Source organism: Branchiostoma floridae, chromosome 18, assembly GCF_000003815.2.
Source record: "Branchiostoma floridae strain S238N-H82 chromosome 18, Bfl_VNyyK, whole genome shotgun sequence".
Lineage (NCBI taxonomy): Eukaryota > Metazoa > Chordata > Leptocardii > Amphioxiformes > Branchiostomatidae > Branchiostoma > Branchiostoma floridae.
The window spans coordinates 10,038,732-10,061,124 of NC_049996.1; the positions used below are offsets into that span (position 1 = coordinate 10,038,732).

Here is a 22,393-nt window from a genome sequence, read left to right on the forward strand (position 1 = left end):
AGGACAGCTAGAAGCACCCCACAGCACAGACGACACTACAAACACGACAAGCCAGCACGTATGCCACATTGACATATTCAACTTGTTGATAACGGTTGGGACTGAACTGTAAAGTGGAAGATTGAACAGTTTTGTAAGAACCACAAAGTAACTAACTCGTAAAAAGCAGCATTCAAATCATATTTAAAGGTTATCGTAAAACAATCAAGATGGCGGACACTTCCTCTTTTTCACGTCTGCTCATTTGATCAGAACATTCCGACGAACTATTCATCGGTATTCGGCGACAATTTTACACATTTGCTGAATTTTACACAAGTCATACGGTTAAGTATACTGCAAAGGAGTTATGTTAAATATGTGTGACTGCAAGTGCAAGTTCTCTTACCTGGACAGGTTAGTGTTTGTCCGCAAGGTGTTGCACAGTTCGGCTCAACTATGACCATATGGCGACGTGCCAAACTAGTAAATGTTGTTAGTCTGGTGTTCTGAACAAAACGTATTTACTACCCCCTGGCAGTCCGACTCTCTCCCTCTCGCCTATTGGATACCGCGGACAGGTTCTTTGTGACAGACAGCTCCATTCACCGTCACGGTGGCTGTTCATCTATTGGCTGATGTTGACCGCAGGTGCAGTGAAGGCGGGAGGGTAAGGATAATACCGTATGTTTACCTTGAGCTCTCGCCACGCCTCCGAAACACAAAGCTCCTGCGCAACAAGTCAAGACTATGCGAGGCAGATCAGGTAAAAAGTTTTATCGGAAATCCGGTATATCTGCTCATCGTATCCTCGGTGATCGGTAGATCTTATGTTCCAGAGTCATATTTCAAGACTGGAAGTTGTGGTCAAGAAAGACACTGAGTTGTATGCGTCGTGTTTAAAGAACGTTTGGTTTCTTCCTCTGAACTTAACGTGTGGCATGCATATTGAGGCGGTTGTTTTGGACGCACGCCCATTCTGTGTTTTGAGTCACAGGGGCCTGTTGGACACCTCTGGTGAAGTGTTGAGCTGTATGGACAGGCAGTTGGCTTTGGAAACTATGTTGTACTGACTGTATCCAACATGGATCAAGAAAACGTGAATTCTGTGAAACAAGATGCGCGATTCTACGAATCTACGGAGTCTACGGAGTCTAGAACAAACGACAGAAAACAGAACACCTCGTCTGTGTTGTTGTTGTTGTTCGTGCTTTTCTCGGTGATGAATGCAGCGGGGTATATGCACTTAGCAATGCGCCTGGCACATGTTGAAGGCCAGCTTGCGAACTCTGGACATTCAAAGAGCGAGACTGATGGACAACAACATGTCATAGAGCAGTTTGATCAGAACTGGGAACAACCAGCAAACAAAGAGGTATGTTATACAGTGATATGTTTCCGTCAGATGGCGCTATGTTCTCAAATTTCAAACTGCTCGTATTGAAAGTGAAAGATATGATCGACCAGTAAATGAAAGTGTCTCATGGTGAGATGTGATGTTTTGTTGTCTAGTCCTGTTTAATATTTTTGCTCAATGATCAATTTCTTTTATGACCTAATATCTGTGAAACGGATTTGTTCACACAAAAAAATGATTTGTGCTGTAATTCTAGCAAAGTACGGGGGCCCTCAAATCTTCAACCTCCCTGCACCTACACCTGGGGCGGATGAAACGATCAGAACATGGGTCTTCTGAAGAGACTTGGGAAGGTAAATCGAGTAACATTTTTTTTTTCACTTTAGTCATCCTACTTTAGTCATCATAGTACAATGGACAATATGAAGCCAACCAAATCTGAGACTTTTAGTTCCACATGCGTTAGCATATTTTTTATTCATTCATTCATTTATGAATCTTAACGGCAGTCTCTTCATTTAACTTGGTAACTGATTTCCAAGGGAACCCTTACAAAATCATAACAAATCAAGATAAAGAAAAATTATTGATATGGAGTCGAATATTGTACCATATTGCAATATTTACAACTTCACCGTGCTTTATGTGTTGTCCCCAAAGTTATGTATTATGGACCAAACAAGTCCCAATTTTGCTGTTCTATTGGTAGTTCAAAATGGGTAATTTTTGTATGTACACAACAGTGCGTCTGTACCACCCGAAAAGCGGGAATGGCAAAAGGCACAAGCGGCACCATGACATGGCCAAGGGTGTGGTGGAGGTGAAAATTGGCGGGAAATGGGGCCGGATCTGTGACAGGAACTGGGGCCTTGCCGAGGCGAACGTTGTGTGCAGGCACCTCGGGCACGACGGTGCGACCAGGTATGTGGACACATGAGCTGTATCTTTTGAGTAAAATGTATATATATATGTATATATATATATGTATATGTATATGTATATGTATATGTATATGTATATGTATATGTAGATGTAGATGTAGATGTAGATGTATAAAGCTAGTACATACGTTGATGACGCTAGCACACCTACGCACACAATATTTCGTTACTCACCAACAAGTTTATGATCATTCCTCTGACCCCTCTAAAGTTTAATTAAAATGACCGAAGCCTATGTCACGTGACCTGAACAGAAATGTGACGTCAACAACGGGTCAAATGTGCCCCACACTACTACCAGATAAATGACCTACAGAGTTTACTGACAATGACAATGACACATACTGTACGTCGAATGCAGTCATTTTACCTTCTCAGAGTGCATGTGACAAGTCAATGTGCCAATGTATCTACTTTTCTTATACATGTGAATTAGGCTCAAAGTTTGCTATGTTACGACACATTTAAAAGATAAACTTTGTACTGGCAAGCAAAAAGTCTCCACTTGTAATGGCACTGATGTTGATTACATGATTAGATGATGATGATGATAATCATTGATTAAAGGTCCTACAAGAGGGCTGCTGCCAACTATGGACAGTACTTCAGTCCACACTTCTCCCTGAGTGATGTGGAGTGCACAGGAACTGAACAATCCCTCCAGGAGTGCCGACACGTTTTCGAAACCACTTTGTGTGAGGGGAAATCTCGGAGCAAATTGACAGCTGGGGTTAAGTGCGCAGGTGGAGATAAGTTTTGCAAATTTTAACTTGAGATTGTTAAGAACAAAAACTAGTTCTATAGATGCGAGTGAACCGAAATAGGACAAGAAAGAGTCTGCCTGTTATACAAACGTCCGAAATGGACTACTTTTGGTAGATTCAGACTATCACAACTATTCACAAGAAGCCACAAGCCTGAGCAAAGAGACTAATTTGTCACAACACATCCTTGATTTCTACCGAACGCGAAGTTTCGGTGTCCGTCTGTCACCTTCCTCAGGGCAATTCTGACTGGTATTGCAACTATAGGTGTCGTTGCATACAGATGCGGCCATGTACCAACCCAATGAAATTATTCACGGACTGACCACAGCCCTGTTTGTATCTTCCAGTTACGGACGAGTGTGCGTCCAGCCCATGTAAGAACAGTGGGACCTGCCGAGACGGACAGGACCGCTACACGTGTGACTGTCCTCCAGGATGGGAGGGGAGGAACTGCGAGAGAGGTAAGTCTCTCTTTCCGACAGACTCAAATATTTCCTGCTTTTATACGTCTAACATTATCCACTATCAAAATCTTTTGTTATGTTCTTGATACAGAATTATAGCAATGTGTCATCTTTATTCCTTCGCTTTCGACAGAGATCAACAAGTGCGCCTCCTCTCCTTGTAAAAACAACGCCACCTGCCATGGCGGACAGTATGAGTTTAGCTGTCACTGTGCTGCAGGGTGGGAGGGGAAGACATGCGAGATCAGTGAGTGCAAGATATATATCTACGCTTCTTATACTATTCTAGTAATACTTAAAAATATGCGAAGTTATAAGTTTTATGTAAACTGTTAAGGAATACTCAATAGGGCAATTTTCTTTTGCTCTTGTACCTTCTCTGTTATGATTTAACCACATGCATCTCTGCCATATCAATTATGTCTTCATTTCTGGAAATAGGAAGTAAGGGTAGAGGTAGGTGCAAAATGTAGAAGGTCTATTAGATAAGTATTATTTCCACTAAAAAGCTGCAGAAAGTAGGATTCAGATAACAGTATTTCTTTCCCTACAGGTACAGATGAATGTGTGTCCAGCCCATGCCAAAACTTCGGATTGTGTGAAGATAGACACCACGGATACACGTGCGTGTGTGAACCAGGGTGGGAGGGTCTTCACTGTGAGATTGGTGAGAGTTATTCTTCACATTAGTTTTACACTTTATTTCTGTACAGAGTATAAAACACTCACCAACAGTCTTTCGGTCAGTCCTCTTACCATTCTCAAGTTGAAATGACCCGAAGCCAATGTCACGTGACTTGGATGGAAGTGTGACGTCAACATCGGGTCAAATGTCATGCCCGGCAGTCGGTATCGGCCCCCGTTTCAGTTGAATTCTTCACATTGTTGTCTTCTCATTGCAAGACGTTTTGAAGGGTTAATCCTAGCTTCTTTGACTCCAGGTTCGTAATGCTTATTAGAATCTGATCACACGTACTTTGTAAAATGCCCTTTGTCCGAACCTATTGGATTTGGAATAAGGGATTTGTCTTCTTGGGGTTTATGCAGAAGTCAACGAGTGCCTGCCCAACCCGTGTCAGAATTCAGGAGAATGTCACGATCTCCAAGGCGGCTACCGGTGCGACTGTCAGCCTGGCTGGGAGGGTCCTCACTGTGAAATCAGTAAGGCACCATATGATTGTAAGTTGATATCGTCTGTCACATGGCAAGAGAACTTAAAGACGTTACCTACCGGGTTGAAAAAAGGTGCGTCTCAAAAAGCCCCTAAGAAGCAAACGCTTTTGTGTCAAATCGTTTTGATATTTAGCCAAATTGTTCATTGTAAGTCATTGTAAAAAGGTTATTGTAAGAAAACAATTTGTCAAACGAAAAGTGGCATAAAAATGAACTGACTGATTAATGCAACATAAGTGGTGTTACCTTAGGGCATTTCACTACTGCATCTCACCAAGGAGATTTAACCTCCTTGATCTCACGTACAACGAAGTCTATGACATTAGAAATGTTCTTCCACAGACTCGGATGAATGTGAAATGAACCCCTGCCAAAACAACGCCACCTGTGTGGATGGAGTAAACAACTACAGCTGCCTGTGTAACCCGGGGTGGGAGGGACATGACTGTGACATACGTGAGTCTACGTCTACAAAATTGTAACATATCATTTTCAACTTGATTTGAGTGATAAGAAAACTATGCAATGATAATAAGAAGAGAAATACCATACCATGTCATGTGAAGGTTTGCATACGATGATTCGTTGCTGAATGGATGATCCAATTTATGACATGTTTCCCCTCAGACAAGTGTGACTCCGACCCCTGCAGAAACAATGGAACATGCCAGGTGACCCTAGGTGGATACGTGTGCGCATGCGCACCCGGATGGCTAGGACATCATTGTGAAAACTGTAAGAATATTCTTCTCAAGTACTGACTTAAACACCAAGTGTTCCAGTAATTGCTTGAGATTATTTCTTATTCTAACTCATGACATAAAACTTTTACTGTAAGGGCAGTGTTGTTTTATGAAAGTTTGAACTAACTTTTGTCGGTTATCAAGATGATGCTAAGCAAAGAAAATTTTTATCTCAAATTCTAAAACATTTTCGACGAAAATCTTCATTGTTCCCGTCCAGTGGAGAACCTATGTGACTCCAGCCCCTGTCAGAATAACGGCACGTGTCATAACGGCGGGGATCACTACATCTGCCAGTGTCAGCGCGGATGGGTCGGGGTTCACTGCGAAACTGGTACGTGTACACCTAAACATATTATGTACTGACATATTAGCGATTGCTTCACTAATGGTAAATTATAATATAATTGATTGGTGTTAAAATATCGTTCTTAGACGTATTTTATGAAAAGATTGAGAGCAATCGCAATTAAAAAGAAACTTAAATTTCTTCCTCTCTGACAGTCCAAGTCGAAAACGAACACAGTGCCCAAGTATCGTCCAACGAGTCATCGAGCCATGGAAATCTCGGCATAGATTCGGTATAGTGTTTTCTGCACTGATTTTACTCCGTTATGCTCAAGTTTTCCAATTCAGTAAAAATAGTTAGTTACGATGCATATAGGATGCTAAACGTGTGTGTTTATTGCTTTATGTCACAACTAATACCACATGTAATGTTTAATTTCAGAGGTCCTCCTCAGCCTGGGTGCACATAGCGGCCAAACCAGGTATGCGATACTCTCATTTTGCAGACCAAACCCATAAATTTTACGTGTTACAGATCAACAAACAGCCTAAAGATAATGCAAACATTTAGGTCACTTTATTAATAAAGAATTTAAATGATGTCCTTCACTGTTGAAATTCACTGTTGATCATTCACTTTTTCTTTGTACCTAGCTTCTAATTACCACACCGTTACGATAACGCGTAAGTATAATTTCCTTTCATCACACTTTCTTACTGTCAATATATCTACAGTATTTGATGGGGTGGTGTCGTTTTTCAACTAAATTTATAATAGTTTCAAATCAAGCAAACATGAGTCTTTACGGAAACAATTTTTTTTGTGAATAATCCATCACTACAGCTAGTAACAGGGTGTTGGCGGGTCACTGGGACTGGGAAAGGATCCACACCAACAAATTCCACTTTGACCAGGGAAAGCTGGAGATACTGGAAGAAGGAGACTACTACATATATAGCCAGGTAAAACACCGCGAAAGCCTGAAACATTTTAACCCTTTAGTTACCGTGTATATATATATATATATATATATATTAGCATCCTGTCATTGTATGTTTTTTATGTTTATTGATTGCATGGATGTTTATTGCATCAATCTCCAAAATACATTGCAGCGGCGTAGGTTGCTGAATTGCGTATTCATGCAGTAAAGAATATCAACACAGCTATTGAACAACTTAACATAGAAAAAGTAGAAAAACTAACATTTTACAGGTAGGAATCACATCACACAAATATTATCTGAAACCTAATGCAATAAAAATAAGCACCATATTCAAACCTAACAGCTTCTGTCAAAATACCAAAAACACACGTGTATTGAAGCTAGGCTGATCAATTGTTTTGTCTTCTGTTTGTATCAATATTTTTCGTATTTGGTAGTTGTGATCTTCCTGATATGAAAAATGATTGATTTTCAGGTCCATTTCATCGAGAATGAAAAAGTCGCCCTCACAACCAGCTACACAGTCAAGGTGTTGACCAGGCGTGGTCAAGATGACTTCCTGACATGCGTACATGAGATGTACGGATTTCCACCCTACAAGACGTGCTTCACAGCGGGCATGCGCAAACTGCACAAGAAGGACGTAGTGTATCTGTACGTCCCTTGTGACCAGTGTGTCATCTCTCTGGACCACGACACCACGTTTTTCGGCGTCATGAAGATTAATTAAACTTACGTGCACAGTTCAGCATCATTTGGTTGTTATAGCGAGTAATACAATGGCATCTTATTGTGACAAAATTCAAGTCGCAAAATTGGATATTCTTCATGTACAGCCTGACCCTTTACAAAATGTCCCAGTTGTTTGAGTAACTTTGTTTTGAGTATATAATTACACGAATGTCTAATCTTCATCGACGTAAATCATAGTTGATAAGTTCATCATTATATGATAACAGCTTCAATGAAATAGAATATTAACCTTATACGGTGACTTACTATATACCTTGTATAGACATATCATAACAATATGATATCTATTAAGGCACGCAGCAAATATTCATGCTGTTGTGTTTTGTTATGGTTTTGTTTTTGGCATTGTGTATGTATAGCACATCAAATTCAAAAAGATTTCATTCAAATGTGACCACGGAGTCTGTGCAAAGAAAGGTGTTGCAGCTACTTCACTGCCAAAGCATAGTAGACTGTATGTATATATGATTTGATATGAAAATGACGGTGGATAGAATGTATATCATGATCATTGGGTTTGACTAGGTTATCGTAACATTATCTATTTCACTATCGCATGTTTGATAAATGGAATAGTCACTCCACATCTAGTAATTTTTGGTGAACAGAGCATGTATATCATTAATTGATTTTTCACAGAGCCAAGGTTTCATGGGTTGACCGCAGCCCAACACGGAGTAGAGTGAACCGTGATGAGTTCGATGTAATGTTTTGAGAAACACATATCTGTTTTGGAAATAAACCTTTCAGAGTCACCACTTCTTCTGGATCTCTTTTAAATGTCAGAAACAATTACAGTGACATGACAAGGGTAATTAGGTTATGTCTAAATTCCTTGAGAAGCAATTTTGCACAAGTGCAGAATGTGAACTCGTCAAAGTTTGTAATAAAAGTTAGAATATCAAAGCATAAACGATGACTTACTATCAAACTACGTTCATCTATCCTTTCAATACTGTAATCTATTGTACTTTATTGTATGCCTTGGCACACGTGTTAATATATCTCTTTTAGTTGCCCACGAAAGTGAAAGAAGTAAAAAAGACGTTCAAGCCTTGACCCAGACGACCCATGCTATTTGACGTCGACAGAGATTGATGACAGCAACCATAATTGGTGACACCCCCACCCCACAAGAGCTTGCGACCGCACTGCAACCCCTGAACGACCAAAGCTTTCACAGATTGCTCAATGAATTTATAGATTGAGACAGAAACTCACTTTTTTGTTTGCAAATCTAGTGGAAAGGCGGTCTACGTTTCAGGGGCTACGACTGTCTGAATAGCGTGCCCATTGTATGCATGCATGACCTAACAGATATGTTACGTCTGGCATAAAGCCAAATGTCACCTGACAAGGCTTTACCTGGGAGCTCGACTGAAGGTGAAACAACAAGATGGCGCAGAACGTTTTTGGCCTCCGCTAGCAGGCGTTACTAACAACCCTTGCAGAGGACAGATTGCTTTTCAAAGTGCTGATTTGCACTCGGAGACAAGGTTATACAGGTTAGTAGATTCGCAATACACTGTTTTCTGATACATGCATATGAAGTATATTATGTTTATTCTAGTGTCCTCTAAACACAACCGCACCCCGGGAGGTACTCATGGTAAGGTGTGCACGCATGCTATTGGAACAACGCCAATCACAAGGTGTCTTTGCTCTAAATCCCTTACCTTTGATTCTATACTACTGTCAATAGTAGTATTATAATAGTACAGTTGGGTATAGTTTAAGGAATGGGATACGGCTAATTTTGCTAATTGAATGTCTGTTTTGTGTCTGTCTTCACAACACAGAATGTATGTCTGGAACAGACTTCACACGACAGCTATGGTCGTACAGGAGTGCTGTTTTCTGCTGTTCTCGGTGTTAGTGCTGGCCGAGACGGACGAGGCAGACTGTCCATCCCCCTGCTCCTGTTCCGACCAGTACGGGGAAATCGTGGTGAGCTGTGGGGGACAAGATCTCGCGAGAATTCCCGAGCACATCCCAGCATCCGTCACCTGGCTCGATCTGAAGTACAACAACATCACCAAAGTCACATCTAAGAGTTTCAAGGACATAACCGAAGTAAAGGGAATTAATCTTAGCCATAACAAAATCCGCAAGATCTCAGCAGATGCGTTTAAGAATCTGAAGCATCTGGATAACCTTGACCTGTCCCAAAACTTGCTTAAGACCATTTCATACGACATGTTCAAACTCCCCATAGACTCAGCTGTAAAAGAAGCTAGGCATTTCTTTGTCGACTTAGCAATGAACCCCTGGCTGTGTGATTGTAGTTTGGCTTGGCTAACAGAGATGTTCAGAAATGGGTCCCACATGTTCAGCAGTAGGTTTGTGACGTGCGATGGTCCAGAAACTTTAAAAGGTGTAGATGTGAAAGATGTATCTCTTAGTGCATTCTTGTGTCCCATTGCAACAATTGCACCAACGGAAGAAAAAGAGAACAGCACCTATAACTCTGTGTCAGCAGAGGGGAGACACACTACTAGTAACTTCATGTTTCTTCCCCTGGTTTCGTTTGCTGTGTTGATTGGGTTTCTTGTAGGAGCATTGATTGTCAGAGGGTGTACTGAAAGGCACTGCAAACATAGGTATAAGAGAATACCTAACATGTTGCCCACTGGACCTCAAAAAGATGGCTTTGTCTGAGATTACATATGTATGCTATTCGATGTGAATTTTGAAAATCTTGATAAGCTTATTTTAACCTCTATGTGACAGGTAGATGCTTAACGAATGTGTTTTCCACATTTGTATTGTACATATGCCTTGGTAAAAGTGACAATGTATATAGACTTCTAGCTTTACATTTTGACTTATTGTATTGTATGGTGTACATATGTACTATAGATATGCCTTGGTGCATGGTCATGACAATGTACATAGATATCTCGCTTTAACGAATTGCACTGTTTGTACATTATGTGTTGTATTGTATATATGAAGTTTGGGTGTCGTGTGGCTCTACATTATGCTTCAAAAGTCGTACGAAATGAAGCATTTAATGAGGGTAATAGGTCCTGTATTTACACGGAGAACAGCCTCTTTCACAAGGCTACGACTGATTTTGTGTGCTGCTGTTTGTTTGACATAAAACAGTTGTGATTCGCAATTCCGTGTGTTGTCTGTCGTTTTTAGAATAAAGTCATTCTAAGTCAAGTTTAGGTAGGTCTACTGACAATAAACTAACATTCCAATTTAATCTTGCACAGAAAAATAGTATGTTATTGAGAGCAATACTAAAAGCAAAAGTATTCTTATTTATCAAAGTCATTAAAGAGACGATTTAAACATTGCACAGGCAACGCCTGCATTGACGCATTGCCAAGGTAAAAGCTAGAGGCTTTATTATGGAGAACTATCATATTCCCCTGTCCTTTTCATGGAAAGTGAAACCCAAACACCCCGTGAGTAACAACATGTTTTCAGTGTGAGTTTAGAAACAGTGCCAGAGGATCTTAATACTCTAGGTGCAATTCACGGTAAAGGACGTATAACCATGCTCGCATTTCCAGAAAAAAAAGCTGTAAACATGTCTGACGTCGACGTTTTAGATTTTGAACGTGATGATTATTCATTTTTCTTTATCAAAATGTGTTAGATGAAAAGAAAATCCTGATTCTCTTTTGTCCAAATCTAAGTGAAGATTTAGACTATTTCCTGGTCTTTATGGAGGATAGAAACAGAAAAAAAAGCTTCCATTCAAGGTCAACCTGTGCCAAACACATTTTGTTTCAATGTTTTGTCTGGGTCCCGGGCAAGGACAATATTGACAGAGAAGGGGGCGTGTACGTTGCAGTGTTGTGGGCTTCATTTCAGGCAAGTCAAAACACCACCTTAGGCGGGTGAACGCTTATTTTGCAGACGCGATCTGACCTCTAGGTCTTAGTACGCCAATAGTTTAGACGTTAACGATTTGACAAGACAACAGATCACAATCTATGTTATTAGCCAGCTTGCATGGACGTTTGCAAATACAACAACAGCATGCCGCCTGTGAACGAAAACAAGAGAAAGGATAGTCTGAAGTTCGTTTTGTTTGCCCTGGTGGTTTTCGTGGTCGCGAACGGCATTGTTTACGTTCATTTGCTCGTCAATAATGTGGACCTCTCGGCCAGACTTGGGGATGTGGAGAGGGAGCTGCATTCGTACCGTCTCTCGGTAGATCAAGATAGTTTGACAGGTCACATGCAAGAGGATGGGCGAGCTGTGGAGCAAAACAGCGATCTTATCGATAACCAGGTATTTTTGAAAATTCTATCTGAGGCACCCACAAGTATTTACAGATAAGAGTTAAAATACCCGAATGTTAGATAACAAATTACAAGTAGACCTGTGTCAATCAGTAAGTGTCAGCCTTACTGATATAAAACATTTGGTTAATTGGAATTATATGATTTTACGTGCTAACTCTAGGCACCGATCAGGGTCCAGAAACGGTCCTACAGAACCGAGCCGAGAGAGGAAAGGAGTGTCATCGACGCCCCAGGTGACAATTATTATTTTTTACCTGATCAGTTCTGAATGATAGGACAGCAAATTCATGTAATGTCTTTACCATTGCAATACACATATAGTGCTTTCATGATATGATTTTTGTGAAGCTTAATGATTTATATCATGTTTATAAAAATGATACAATTTGTTGGTTGGGGCTAGGATTATTGCGATTTCTTGCTTTTTGATGATATCTTTTAAGAAGTCTTGTTTCACTTTCAGTTCTGAAAATAGATGCCAGACTTGACGGAAATTGAGCAACGAAGGTCGATTGGAGTTTTTGTCAATGATAATTCTAAAAGAAATCTTCTTTCACTTTCAGTTCTGACAATACACGCCAGACTTGTTGACGGCGAGAGTAGTAACGAAGGCCGGCTGGAGGTTCGGAGTGAGTCCGGAGAATGGGGGACCATCTGTAACGACAGGTGGGACATGAGGGATGCTGATGTCGTCTGCAGACAGCTGGGATACAGAGGGGCAGTGCCCGGTACGGAGAGGAGGTTCTTCGGAGAGGGCAGGGGGAAGATCTGGCTGGATGACGTCATCTGTGCAGGAACTGAGTCCAACCTGGGAGATTGTAACCTCCCCCTAGGGTGGGGAAACCACAACTGTATGCATGACGAGGACGTGGGCGTCGTCTGTGCAGGTGGGGTAAAACGGTGTTCTTGTTACTTCCGTGAAAACAGAAGTAGTGTAAACAGTAGATTTGCTGTATTTTGATACTTGGAATTGGAAGTAAATATATTGGGAAAATAGGAAGCTCAACCGGATTGACAAAATGTTTCCGTGTCTGGATGGACTAAGTTTCCAGTGATAGAGCATTGCTTTGCATCTTTAATGTTTCTTTATGGTTCTGTCTACAGGAGTTAATGAATGTGCCACCAACCACTGCCGGAACAACGCTGCCTGTGTGGGGAGTGGGGAGGGGTACAGGTGCCTCTGTACTACAGGGTTTCACGGAAAACATTGTGAACATGGTAAGATGGAGAATCGTATCTAATGCTTAGTCTAGTACCAACTGATTCTTTGCTTTAAGTTGATAAAGCAAGGTAATAAGAAGGAAGCAGATGGAGTAAATAATGCGTTTGTCAAGAACTTCACAATAGATATAAACGTATTATATATTGGATGATGAATGATAATTACAGCAAATTTGGTGATATTGTGCAGGTACTCACAGACATCATGGAGCTTATTCGGGACAGGTAAGCCATTTTACGAACTTTTCAGGCTGTGCGTTTGCCATTATTTTTCTATGTTGTAAAAGTTACCATGGGGTCGAAGTCCATATCTTTTAAATTGAAATCTCAGTGATATCTGCCTGTATGACAATAAACTTCATAGGTAGTATCTTATCATGCATTACATACAGATTTAAAAACTTGCAAGATTTTAATATTTTTTATACGTGAATATGTTATGACCTACATAAAATATACATACCCCCTGCCTCTTTCCAGATCTCTTTGCTGTCAGTCCACATCCCAGCCAGGACGGGTAAGTAACAAACCGTGGCTTTACTCATCACTGTTTAATGTTTATGTTTATTGCAAGTTCTTGCCCGAGGGCTAATTGCAGGTACAAACAACATGTAAAATAAGGAAAATACAAAGGTGATAGGAACTACATTCTATGACTAAGCTATGCTAGTGTACATTATACTGGTTTTGTTGGGTTTGACTTCTTCTCTTTAGGCAGTGGAAGACGAATTTACCCACTTCTTTTATAATGTGTGGGTTCTTTGATTTTAATAGTAGGGTTGATTTTTCATAATGTATCATTTTTTTAATGTATCATTGACCTTGGTTAATTGATGTCTGATATAGAAGATGTGAAATTATTTGTATTCCACTATTGAACAGACTCAAGATCACGGTCCGGCATGATAACCGTGAAAAGTAAGTTTCTTGCTTCTTGTATGTCTTGATTTTCTAAATTTTAGCAATGCAAACATATTTTAATTTTGGTTATTTTTCTATTCCTTCAAGTCACGCATAGATTGTCAATTCAATGCAAAACATACATTTTGTTCAAAGCGGTTCTGTCTTATTTCTTTTTCCAGAGGGAATCTTCACCCAGTGGGGCAATATTCACGTGCCAGGGTTTGGGTTTGATGAAGGGCAGCTTGAGATTCTGGAGCCGGGCAAATACTTCGTCTACAGTCAGGTCATTTTCGTGATATATATCACATATATTTAAAATTGTGGTGAGCATTTAGTATTAAAACAAAGCAATCGCCGGCTATGTGTAAATGATATTTCTGAAAAGAAATGTGATGATACCAAAAGATCAGCCTTTCAAAATAGAGACAGGACATGATTGAAAATATGGAAAGAGTCAATTCACTGAGACTCCCTTTTCTTTGGACCTACCAAAACAGTTTTAGGATTTCATGCCGTGAGTAGCTGCAGCTTTAGTTTGATCGCTTCTTACTCTGTTTACAACTCTGCTTACAGGTCGAGTTTGCAGGAGACGAGAAGGATGCAGGTAGTAAGTACTCCGTGAGAGTGGGAGAGACGCCGTACCTGAGCTGTATGTTACCGGTGGAAGGTGTTCCTCCCCGCTACACGTGTTACACCGGCGGGGTGCTGGACCTGAAGACCGGGGACAGAGTCTACATCTACGTGGAGACCAGCCACACGTGCAACATCGGCACGGATGCGGACAGGACGTACTTTGGAGCCATCAAACTGTCTGCTGATGAAGATGCTAACTAATGGCGTCTATTGTTAACTGTTAATGTTTTCATCTTTATTTTAACAGCCATTTTGTCTTTATTTTAACATCTATTTGACCGAAACGCATCTTGCACATATTACTTTCAGAAGACCGGTCAATGAAATGACATCTTGAGTTAGTTACAGTTATAGTTACAGTTATAGTTGAGAATGAATATTAATGTCAGAGTTAGATTGGCTTCGCTATCACACTTTGAATAATAACACAATTGATAAAGGTTATTGGTACATAAGTGCAAATTATGCTATGGACACTGCCAAGTTTGTTAATCACATATGAAATAGTAGCTACGTTCCATGTATGGACATGAAAGCGGTAAAACAATGCTGTTGAGTATAAGTGACTAGATTATTTAATGAACAGTGTCAGTTGTGTAGGTAGGGTGTTTCCCTATGTATGGTTTTACGTATGGTATTACGTAGTATATGACTTATATATGTGTTTTTTTTTAGTTCCTTTCCCACGTTGTGAAATCCCACTTTCTATGCGTATGTCCACTACAATGTCATCGAACACTTTTCATTGTACCCATGACTATTGCACGGTTAGTGTGGTTGTCTGAGAAAGTTTGGTTAATCTATATAAATCAACAAGTCTACGAAAATCAAATAAGCTATGACTTGAATATTGAATCACGATAGTTGAAATCAGAAAATATCGACAAAAGGAAATGAATAAACTGTACATTTCAGCTTATGTAAATATTATGAAAACAAATAAAGGGCCATTATTCATCACAATTGTCTTTTATACATAAGACTTAACTTGCCGGTCTAGTTTAAGACATATATGAAGGTTAACTGTTTTATACAATGCTTCAATTGCAACACATAAGAAAGAATCATTGGAGTCATTCACCAAGTGCTGAAAGGTAATAGCCTTTTCTCTGTCAACATGCAGGGACGTGTTTTGTGTACATAACAGTTGTTCACCTGACAGTTCAAAGGGGGGTGATTGACAGCCGCGGTAGCGGAGATTGTTGTGGAGAAGCTCTTTAACAATTGAGCTGAACCTGAGCAGTAAGCCCGGCCTCGGTGCGGGGACCCATACATGGCCTTTCGTACCTAGTATAGCAACTCGGTACAGTTGCAAGGCCTGTTTGCTTGTCTCAGTTCTAATGGCGGTTTGAAGCTGATCAACACCAATATGGATAAACACAGCGGCGATGGGACTTACAGAATCCAAACGCGACATGGTGACACAAGACGTCTACAGCTAGCTCTAGCTGGCACTGTTTGCCTGTTTGTGTGTTCCCTCCTTATGAACGTTCTTGTCTACGTTCGTTTGACGGCGGCCATTACAGACCTGTCGCGCAGACTCGAAGAGGTGGAAGGCAGGCAGGATTCACATCGATCTTCTGTCTATCCTGATAGGCTAGCCTCTAACGCTCCGGATGTCGTGACCGCTAAAGGGCAAGGCAGTATGCAAGGCACCGCTGACAATCAGGTTAGACTGTCAGTTCCTCTTACTAGTGAATTAATGTGATAAAGGGGTGCTATCACATTTTTCACCAATAGGCACAATCTTTTACCTCTTACTAGTGAATTAATGTGACATCACATTTTTTCACTAAAATACTATTAATGGCTAAATAAATGTGATAAATAATCAAGTCTTCTTAGTAGCATTGCGAATGCTCGCCATGATAGATATTGCAACCAAGTTATCGCCTTTGATTTATACAAACGCGAGACTCAGTGACGTCAGTACATCTCGCAATTTGTTTCTGCGAGGTTTCTGTCGAAAACAATGTACACAAATGCTGTAGTTGCATCACATTTTTATGTTATGTCTTTTCATTATCATATTTTACTAATATAATAATATACTTCTTTGGCCGGTTTCAGTCTCTGACTCATTTCGCACTGCGGTCTCGGCAAAGTGGACCAATGAGAAAGAGGAGTGGTAATACCTTTTAAATGTTTTACTGAAACGTACATTTAGTGGTATATATGAATACATTATTTACATAGGCATTGACTGTGGATTCCAAATAGATTGATGCATGATCAATGACAATGTGATTCATCGTGTGTGCAAAATTTTTTCCCTGCTTTTTAGCGCGCACGATATGTCACTCTAACGAGTACGAGTGTCAGAATGGCGACTGCATTTACTCCCGCTGGCAGTGCGATGGCGATAACGACTGTACAGACGACTCCGACGAATATCCTTTAAACGAAAAGTGCAGTAAGTACATTCATTGTTACTGCATTTTGTTATTCAAATTGTGAGCAATTATGATAAGTCTTCCAATGCGGCAGAAAAACAATATTGCTAATAAAGTCTACATGCTGCATTTCCACGTGTCCATTGGAGCATACTAGTTGTCTAAAAATTCAACATGATTGTTAAACCGTGTTTTCATTTGCCTTTTGAGCAGTCCCACTCTACAGTACCTACAGGTGTAGGAATGGCAAAGCAATTCCCTCAAAATTTCAGTGCGATGGTGGTAACGACTGCCGGGACGGTTCGGACGAATATCCTTTGAATGAAGAGTGCCGTAAGTACTTTGTAACGACCAACACATGCTGCAGTTTGTACTTCAAATTGTGAATGATTGATAAGATTTCCAACGTGGCATTTTTCTAAATCAAAGTTTTGGCAAGAAAGGCACATTTTCAAGCCAATATTGCTAATGACGCCTAAATACTGAATGTCCATGTGTCAACTGGAACATGTATAATTTCAACAGTATTTGCCTTCTAATCAGATCCGGCCTATTGGTGTAAAAATGGCAGACAAATTCCCTCAAACTGGCAGTGCGATGGCGATGACGACTGCCATGACAGCTCGGACGAATATCCTTTGAATGAAGAGTGCCGTAAGTACTCTGTAACGACCAATACTTGCTGCAGTTTGTAGTTCGAATTGTGAATGATTATGATACATTTTCCAATATGGTATTTTTTAAACGAACGTTTTAAGTGAGAAATCCAAAATTGCTAACAAAGCCTAGATACTGAATTTCCAGATACCGAGTTTCCATTGGAACGTACATAATGTCAACATGATTGTAAAACCGTGTGTTTATTTGCCTTTTGAGCAGATTTGTGTAAAAATGGCAGAGAAATTCCCTCAAAGTGGCAGTGCGATGGCGATAACGACTGCCATGACGGCTCGGACGAATATCCCTTGAATGAGGAATGTAGTAAGTACTTCTTGACGACGATAGCATAGATTTCTATGATAAACGGTGACAACAAATTTTCAATGTTTTTTTTAAATAAAAAATTGAATGTCTGCTTATGATATGGCAAATAGGAGAGATTGTTTTGACTCAATATTCCTACATGTTATTTTTCTGAATGTCGCATCTATTTGAATTACAATAAGTAGATACCCTCAAGCTTTGTTTTCTCCTCACCTTGACAAGACTGTCTAATGAAGTTGACGTCTGAGTAGGTGAAATGGATGAATATAGGTGAAAGGGATAGTTGTAAAAGATGTTTGTAGATATCACGAGCTTTGGTATAACCTCCTAAGCTTTGATATTTCATTGCAATTTTTCTGTTGAAGCCACGTTTTATATGGTTGGTTGTCCTTTGGAAATAGATCTCTGTGATTTCCACTACTGCCAGAACAACGCCACCTGCAACGCCACAGTAGATGGCTACACCTGTATTTGTGCTAAAGGCTGGCGGGGAGAGTATTGCCAACACAATTAGTAGAATGTTATTTCAACTTCTTGTGCACTCTGTAATTCAAAGTCAACAGAATCACATTTTGAATAAATTGAAGAAATATGGTAAAGAATGCAAAAACCATACAAAAGTGTTTTGACTAATTATTATCCCATGTTTATGATTTCTGAAAAACATTGACATGAGTAGGTGTTAATTTCAACTTTACAAGCGTGGCTAAAGAACCTGATGTTAAAGCAAGTGAAACGAGGTATGCCGGATGTTTCATTGTGATCTTACTGTTGGATCTTCTTATTCTTATGATTGTCTTTTATAAATAGATCCTTGTGAAACCCACCAGTGCCAGAACAACGCCACCTGCAAGGCCACAGAAGATGGCTACACCTGTATTTGTACCGAAGGCTGGTGTGGAGAGTATTGCCAACACAGTGAGTTATCTCAGTCATTGATGCACTCTGTGTAATAGAAGCACAAAGAAATACGATTTATGCACAGATGTGGCAAAGGGTAGAAAAACGAATAGACAAAGTGTTTTGACTAGATATCCTTATATGTATGTAAGTCACATCTATACGATAATATATACCACCAAGTTTTTTCTTTACAATTTTACAAGAGTGCTTAATAAAGTTGACGCATTAGCAAGAGAAAATAGATATGATAAATGTTTCGTGATGATTTTATTGTTGAAGCTTCTTTCTATGGTTGTCTGTTAGAAATAGATCCTTGTGAAACTCACCAGTGCCAGAACAACGCCACCTGTCACACTACAGAAGATGGATACATCTGCAATTGTACCGATGACTGGCGTGGAGAGTATTGCCAACACAGTGAGTTTTATTCAATCTTTTTGTGCACTGTGTATTTCAAATTCAACAGAATCCCATTTCAAATTGATTTAAGAAATATGGTAAAGGCTATAAAAGCTATACGAAAGTGTTTCGACTAATTATTCTCCTATGTTTATGTTTTTTTAAATCCATTGACCTGAGTTGCAGTAGGTGTTTATTTGAACATTACAATCGTGGCTAGAGAACCCGATGTTAAAGCAAGTTAAACGGGGTATGCCGGATGTTTCATTGTAATCTTACTGTTGTATCATCTTTTTATGATTGTCTTTTAGAAATAGACCCTTGTGAATCACACCAGTGCCAGAACAGCGCCACCTGCCGCGCTAATAAAGATGGCTATAAATGTAGTTGTACAAAAGGTTGGAGGGGAAAGTATTGCCAAAGAAGTGAGTAGATAGTACATCAGCCTTTTGTGCATTCACTTAGTAACACTAGTACTAACAACAACAAAATATTCAGTCAAACTGTGAGTGTTTTGATGAATTGTTTTTTTTTATGTTTCTTAATGATATTTTGACTGTTTAACACTTTTATTTGGACCAGCTACATATAAACAACTATTTTCCCTTTACAGAGCGTGTGCGACAAGAACAACGGGGGATGCGTCAGGAGAGAAACTATGGACTGGTAAGGTCTTCACATAAAGCCTTACTATTCTTTCGAAGTCTTGCTGGCATATGCTGCCCTATCTTCGATATGGTTTTGATTTTTTTTTTAATGTTTTCAAACAATTTGAGACTGTTAGATAATGAAACAATGTGCAATTTAGCGTCAATGTATCTATATATATATAGGGCACATTGCTGTCGGTGCACATTCAAGCCAGAACGGGTAAGCTGACAACACCTTCTCTTCTAATTGTTTGCTGGCTTTTATTGTAACATTAGGCTGTAGTCTTATATTCATACTTTTGCAACTGACGCCGTTTTCATTTTCTATTCTGAAGACACAACGGAATCGGCCGGAGCTATACCAGTAACCGGTGGGTGAAATCACTCTATCTTGTATCACAGTCAAGTGAAAATGTAAGAATAAAGGATCCATCAGTATCCCAAATAGCAATGAATCAACTGTTCAAAGATTACTTGTCGTTTATGTGAACGAAATGTTAGAACATCTATATGTGAGAGATTGTGTACATACGGGAACAGTTTAACAAGTTATTTGGGTCGGTAGGTAACTTTACCCAGTGGGAGGACATCACAGAGACAAGGTTCGGGCTGCAGAATGGACAGCTGGAGATTAAAGAGTCGGGAAAGTACTTCATTTATGGCCAGGTATAAATTCTATTGCCTCGCTGTCAATACAGCACATACCATGATGCGGTGGTGTATTTTACTCTGGTAAGAAAGCGTTTTAGGAGATGTCAATGTAGGAGATTTCTGCCTCAAATTTCTATATGGATTCATGCTATCTGTCAAGGATGAACATCGCTCTAACCGTGAGTTAGAGAAGGTAACGCAACATATGAAATCTACTTATCAACAGGCAAATAACCTCGTTTCCGTAACTAATGACAAAAAGTGCTTTCGAAGTAAGTGATAATTGGTATCGATGATGCAAATTATGATCTGTCTTACTACATAACAAACGAGGAATTCTGTTATACCTTAGCAATGATGGTAATTTGTAATATAATTAATGTGAATATAGTTAGACAGTAACTATACCAAATTAGATGTTATTGAGAAACAGTTGTTATCGATGACCATAGCACTTCGAGGCCTCCTGTTGTCTTTAGGAGCATATTAGAAGATTGCAACTAAATAGTCATGTTCTACATGCTACAGGTTTTCTTCGACAAAGATGAGAAAGATGAAAAGGCCAGATATTCCATCAAAAAGGGAGGAGAAGTGAAGCTGACCTGTGAGGCACCCCTGATCGGGTTCCCGCCCCATCTAACGTGTTACACCGCCGGTGTGCTAGACTTACAGCGTGGGGACATACTGGTCCTTTACGTGTACGGTAAAGACAGCTGGATCATCACAGCCGAAGACGCCACGTTTTGGGGCGCTATCAAGCTGTCCATTGGTCTGCCAAAAGAGGATAGGCCACGAAAGAGAGGACCTAAGAAAGGGAAAAGCTGAAATATTGATCCAATGGGTTGACAAAGTCTGTGCTTATGATTTCAAATAACCCGAGATCTGGAGTATAACACTGATGGAAACATTGGGATGAAACGCAACAGCAAACTTAACACCAGACAGGGATGTGACCATTCATGTAATTTTCTGGAACATGATTAAGATGCATTTACTCAAGCTGTTCATTGGTTTTCCGAAAGAGGAAAGGCCAGGAAAGAGAGGAAAAGCTAATTTAAAAGTATTCATCCAATAGCTTGACAACGTTTGTGCTTATGATTACAAATAAGCCGAGACCTGAAGTAATATTAAAGGAAAAGTTGGAAAAAAACTTCAGGCAAGCTTAACAGATAGGGATGTGATAATATGATATCAATCACCTAATTCCCTGATTAAGATACCATGTTTTCCCATAGTACAAGTGATATTTTTCAGATATTACTACTTGTCTGAAATGTATTGTCTTAGTCAGCTGCATATATAACTAGTGGATGGTCTGTATACTGATCCCTGACTAAAATCAACCGAGAAAAACGTGCACAATATACTTGACAATGTTTTCCTTTCATGATGGATAACTGTATGTTTTGTGGGTACATTGAAAGGTCATTCTGTTTCTTCGGTAACCATAATATTTTGTATTTTGAATGTGGGTGAAGATTTGAAAAAAAAAACTTTCTTGTAACATAACTTAACAAGATTTAAGAATATTTTCACTCTGTAATCCATATGTAAATAGAGCGCAATTTTTTTTGTTTACTATGTAGTATTGTGTAGTACTATGTAGTATTTTGTGTCTACATTGTTTTGAAAGGATATTAGTTACCGTGTTTCAGTTGAATCGTCATAAGTTATACCCAATAAGGTCCCAATATGCAATGTTTACAGCACTCATTGTTTATCGACCTCTCGTTTGATATAGAGGAGAAAAGTCCCATACCTTTATGTGTGACAAATAAACTGGTTATTTTATTCAACACGTTGGTTCAAATGGTCATGTCAACTCGTCAAAGCATATGATGATGACAAGGAAAAATCTATAAGATTCATAGTCATTAAGTTTAGATTCATAAACACAAGACTGAGTGTTCTAATCAAAGACCTCTAGCAGTGCTGTTATCAAAACAAAACAGTTGCTCACCTGGATGAACGACACAGAC

At 39.7% G+C, this 22,393-nt stretch overlaps 4 protein-coding genes across 5 annotated transcripts; all 4 read left to right on the forward strand.

Annotated features, from left to right (window-relative positions):
* Positions 1-557: 557 nt before the first annotated feature.
* LOC118405253 (neurogenic locus notch homolog protein 1-like) lies at positions 558-8,160 on the forward strand. 2 transcript variants are annotated; one of them, XM_035804649.1, is made up of 16 exons: positions 558-1,354; positions 1,593-1,689; positions 2,080-2,257; positions 2,845-3,020; positions 3,392-3,505; positions 3,642-3,755; positions 4,062-4,175; positions 4,556-4,687; positions 5,024-5,137; positions 5,309-5,416; positions 5,645-5,758; positions 5,929-6,005; positions 6,155-6,194; positions 6,367-6,396; positions 6,557-6,675; positions 7,135-8,160. In XM_035804649.1, exons 1-16 carry the CDS (start codon positions 1,064-1,066, stop codon positions 7,387-7,389), a joined length of 2,073 nt encoding a protein of 690 aa, XP_035660542.1. In that variant the 5' UTR covers positions 558-1,063; the 3' UTR covers positions 7,390-8,160. The 2 variants fall into 2 exon arrangements, with proteins under 2 accessions (XP_035660542.1, XP_035660544.1); XM_035804651.1 differs by having other exon boundaries at positions 4,556-4,669.
* Positions 8,161-8,785: 625 nt separating this feature from the next.
* Positions 8,786-10,521, forward strand: LOC118405805 (immunoglobulin superfamily containing leucine-rich repeat protein 2-like). The gene is made up of 2 exons (XM_035805572.1): positions 8,786-8,917; positions 9,212-10,521. The coding sequence occupies exon 2, from the start codon at positions 9,213-9,215 to the stop codon at positions 10,068-10,070; it is 858 nt and encodes a 285-aa protein (XP_035661465.1). The 5' UTR covers positions 8,786-8,917; position 9,212; the 3' UTR covers positions 10,071-10,521.
* A 799-nt stretch (positions 10,522-11,320) lies between these two features.
* On the forward strand, positions 11,321-15,391 carry LOC118405390. The gene is made up of 9 exons (XM_035804887.1): positions 11,321-11,663; positions 11,838-11,910; positions 12,241-12,564; positions 12,782-12,895; positions 13,089-13,123; positions 13,379-13,415; positions 13,781-13,816; positions 13,981-14,084; positions 14,375-15,391. Exons 1-9 carry the CDS (start codon positions 11,382-11,384, stop codon positions 14,633-14,635), a joined length of 1,266 nt encoding a protein of 421 aa, XP_035660780.1. The 5' UTR covers positions 11,321-11,381; the 3' UTR covers positions 14,636-15,391.
* Positions 15,392-15,683: 292 nt separating this feature from the next.
* LOC118405391 (low-density lipoprotein receptor-related protein-like) lies at positions 15,684-22,210 on the forward strand. The gene is made up of 14 exons (XM_035804888.1): positions 15,684-16,103; positions 16,505-16,562; positions 16,719-16,847; positions 17,041-17,160; positions 17,371-17,481; positions 17,707-17,808; positions 18,622-18,729; positions 19,018-19,131; positions 19,425-19,538; positions 19,727-19,779; positions 19,947-19,983; positions 20,099-20,134; positions 20,329-20,429; positions 20,943-22,210. Exons 1-14 carry the CDS (start codon positions 15,804-15,806, stop codon positions 21,237-21,239), a joined length of 1,680 nt encoding a protein of 559 aa, XP_035660781.1. The 5' UTR covers positions 15,684-15,803; the 3' UTR covers positions 21,240-22,210.
* The last annotated feature ends 183 nt before the right edge of the window (positions 22,211-22,393 follow it).

Bases quoted from the DNA above. Each gene is read 5' to 3' on its own strand.
- LOC118405805 (XM_035805572.1), top strand. From the start codon at position 9,213: ATGTATGTCTGGAACAGACTTCACACGACAGCTATGGTCGTACAGGAG.
- LOC118405253 (XM_035804649.1), top strand. From the start codon at position 1,064: ATGGATCAAGAAAACGTGAATTCTGTGAAACAAGATGCGCGATTCTAC. The intron at 2,258-2,844 runs GTATGTGGACAC...CATTGATTAAAG, and splicing joins GGGCACGACGGTGCGACCAG to GTCCTACAAGAGGGCTGCTG. The intron at 5,417-5,644 runs GTAAGAATATTC...GTTCCCGTCCAG, and splicing joins AGGACATCATTGTGAAAACT to TGGAGAACCTATGTGACTCC.
- LOC118405391 (XM_035804888.1), top strand. From the start codon at position 15,804: ATGGATAAACACAGCGGCGATGGGACTTACAGAATCCAAACGCGACAT. The intron at 19,132-19,424 runs GTGAGTTTTATT...ATTGTCTTTTAG, and splicing joins TGGAGAGTATTGCCAACACA to AAATAGACCCTTGTGAATCA. The intron at 19,780-19,946 runs GTAAGGTCTTCA...ATATATATATAG, and splicing joins AGGAGAGAAACTATGGACTG to GGCACATTGCTGTCGGTGCA.
- LOC118405390 (XM_035804887.1), top strand. From the start codon at position 11,382: ATGGACGTTTGCAAATACAACAACAGCATGCCGCCTGTGAACGAAAAC. The intron at 11,911-12,240 runs GTGACAATTATT...TTTCACTTTCAG, and splicing joins GAGTGTCATCGACGCCCCAG to TTCTGACAATACACGCCAGA. The intron at 12,565-12,781 runs GTGGGGTAAAAC...TTCTGTCTACAG, and splicing joins CGTGGGCGTCGTCTGTGCAG to GAGTTAATGAATGTGCCACC.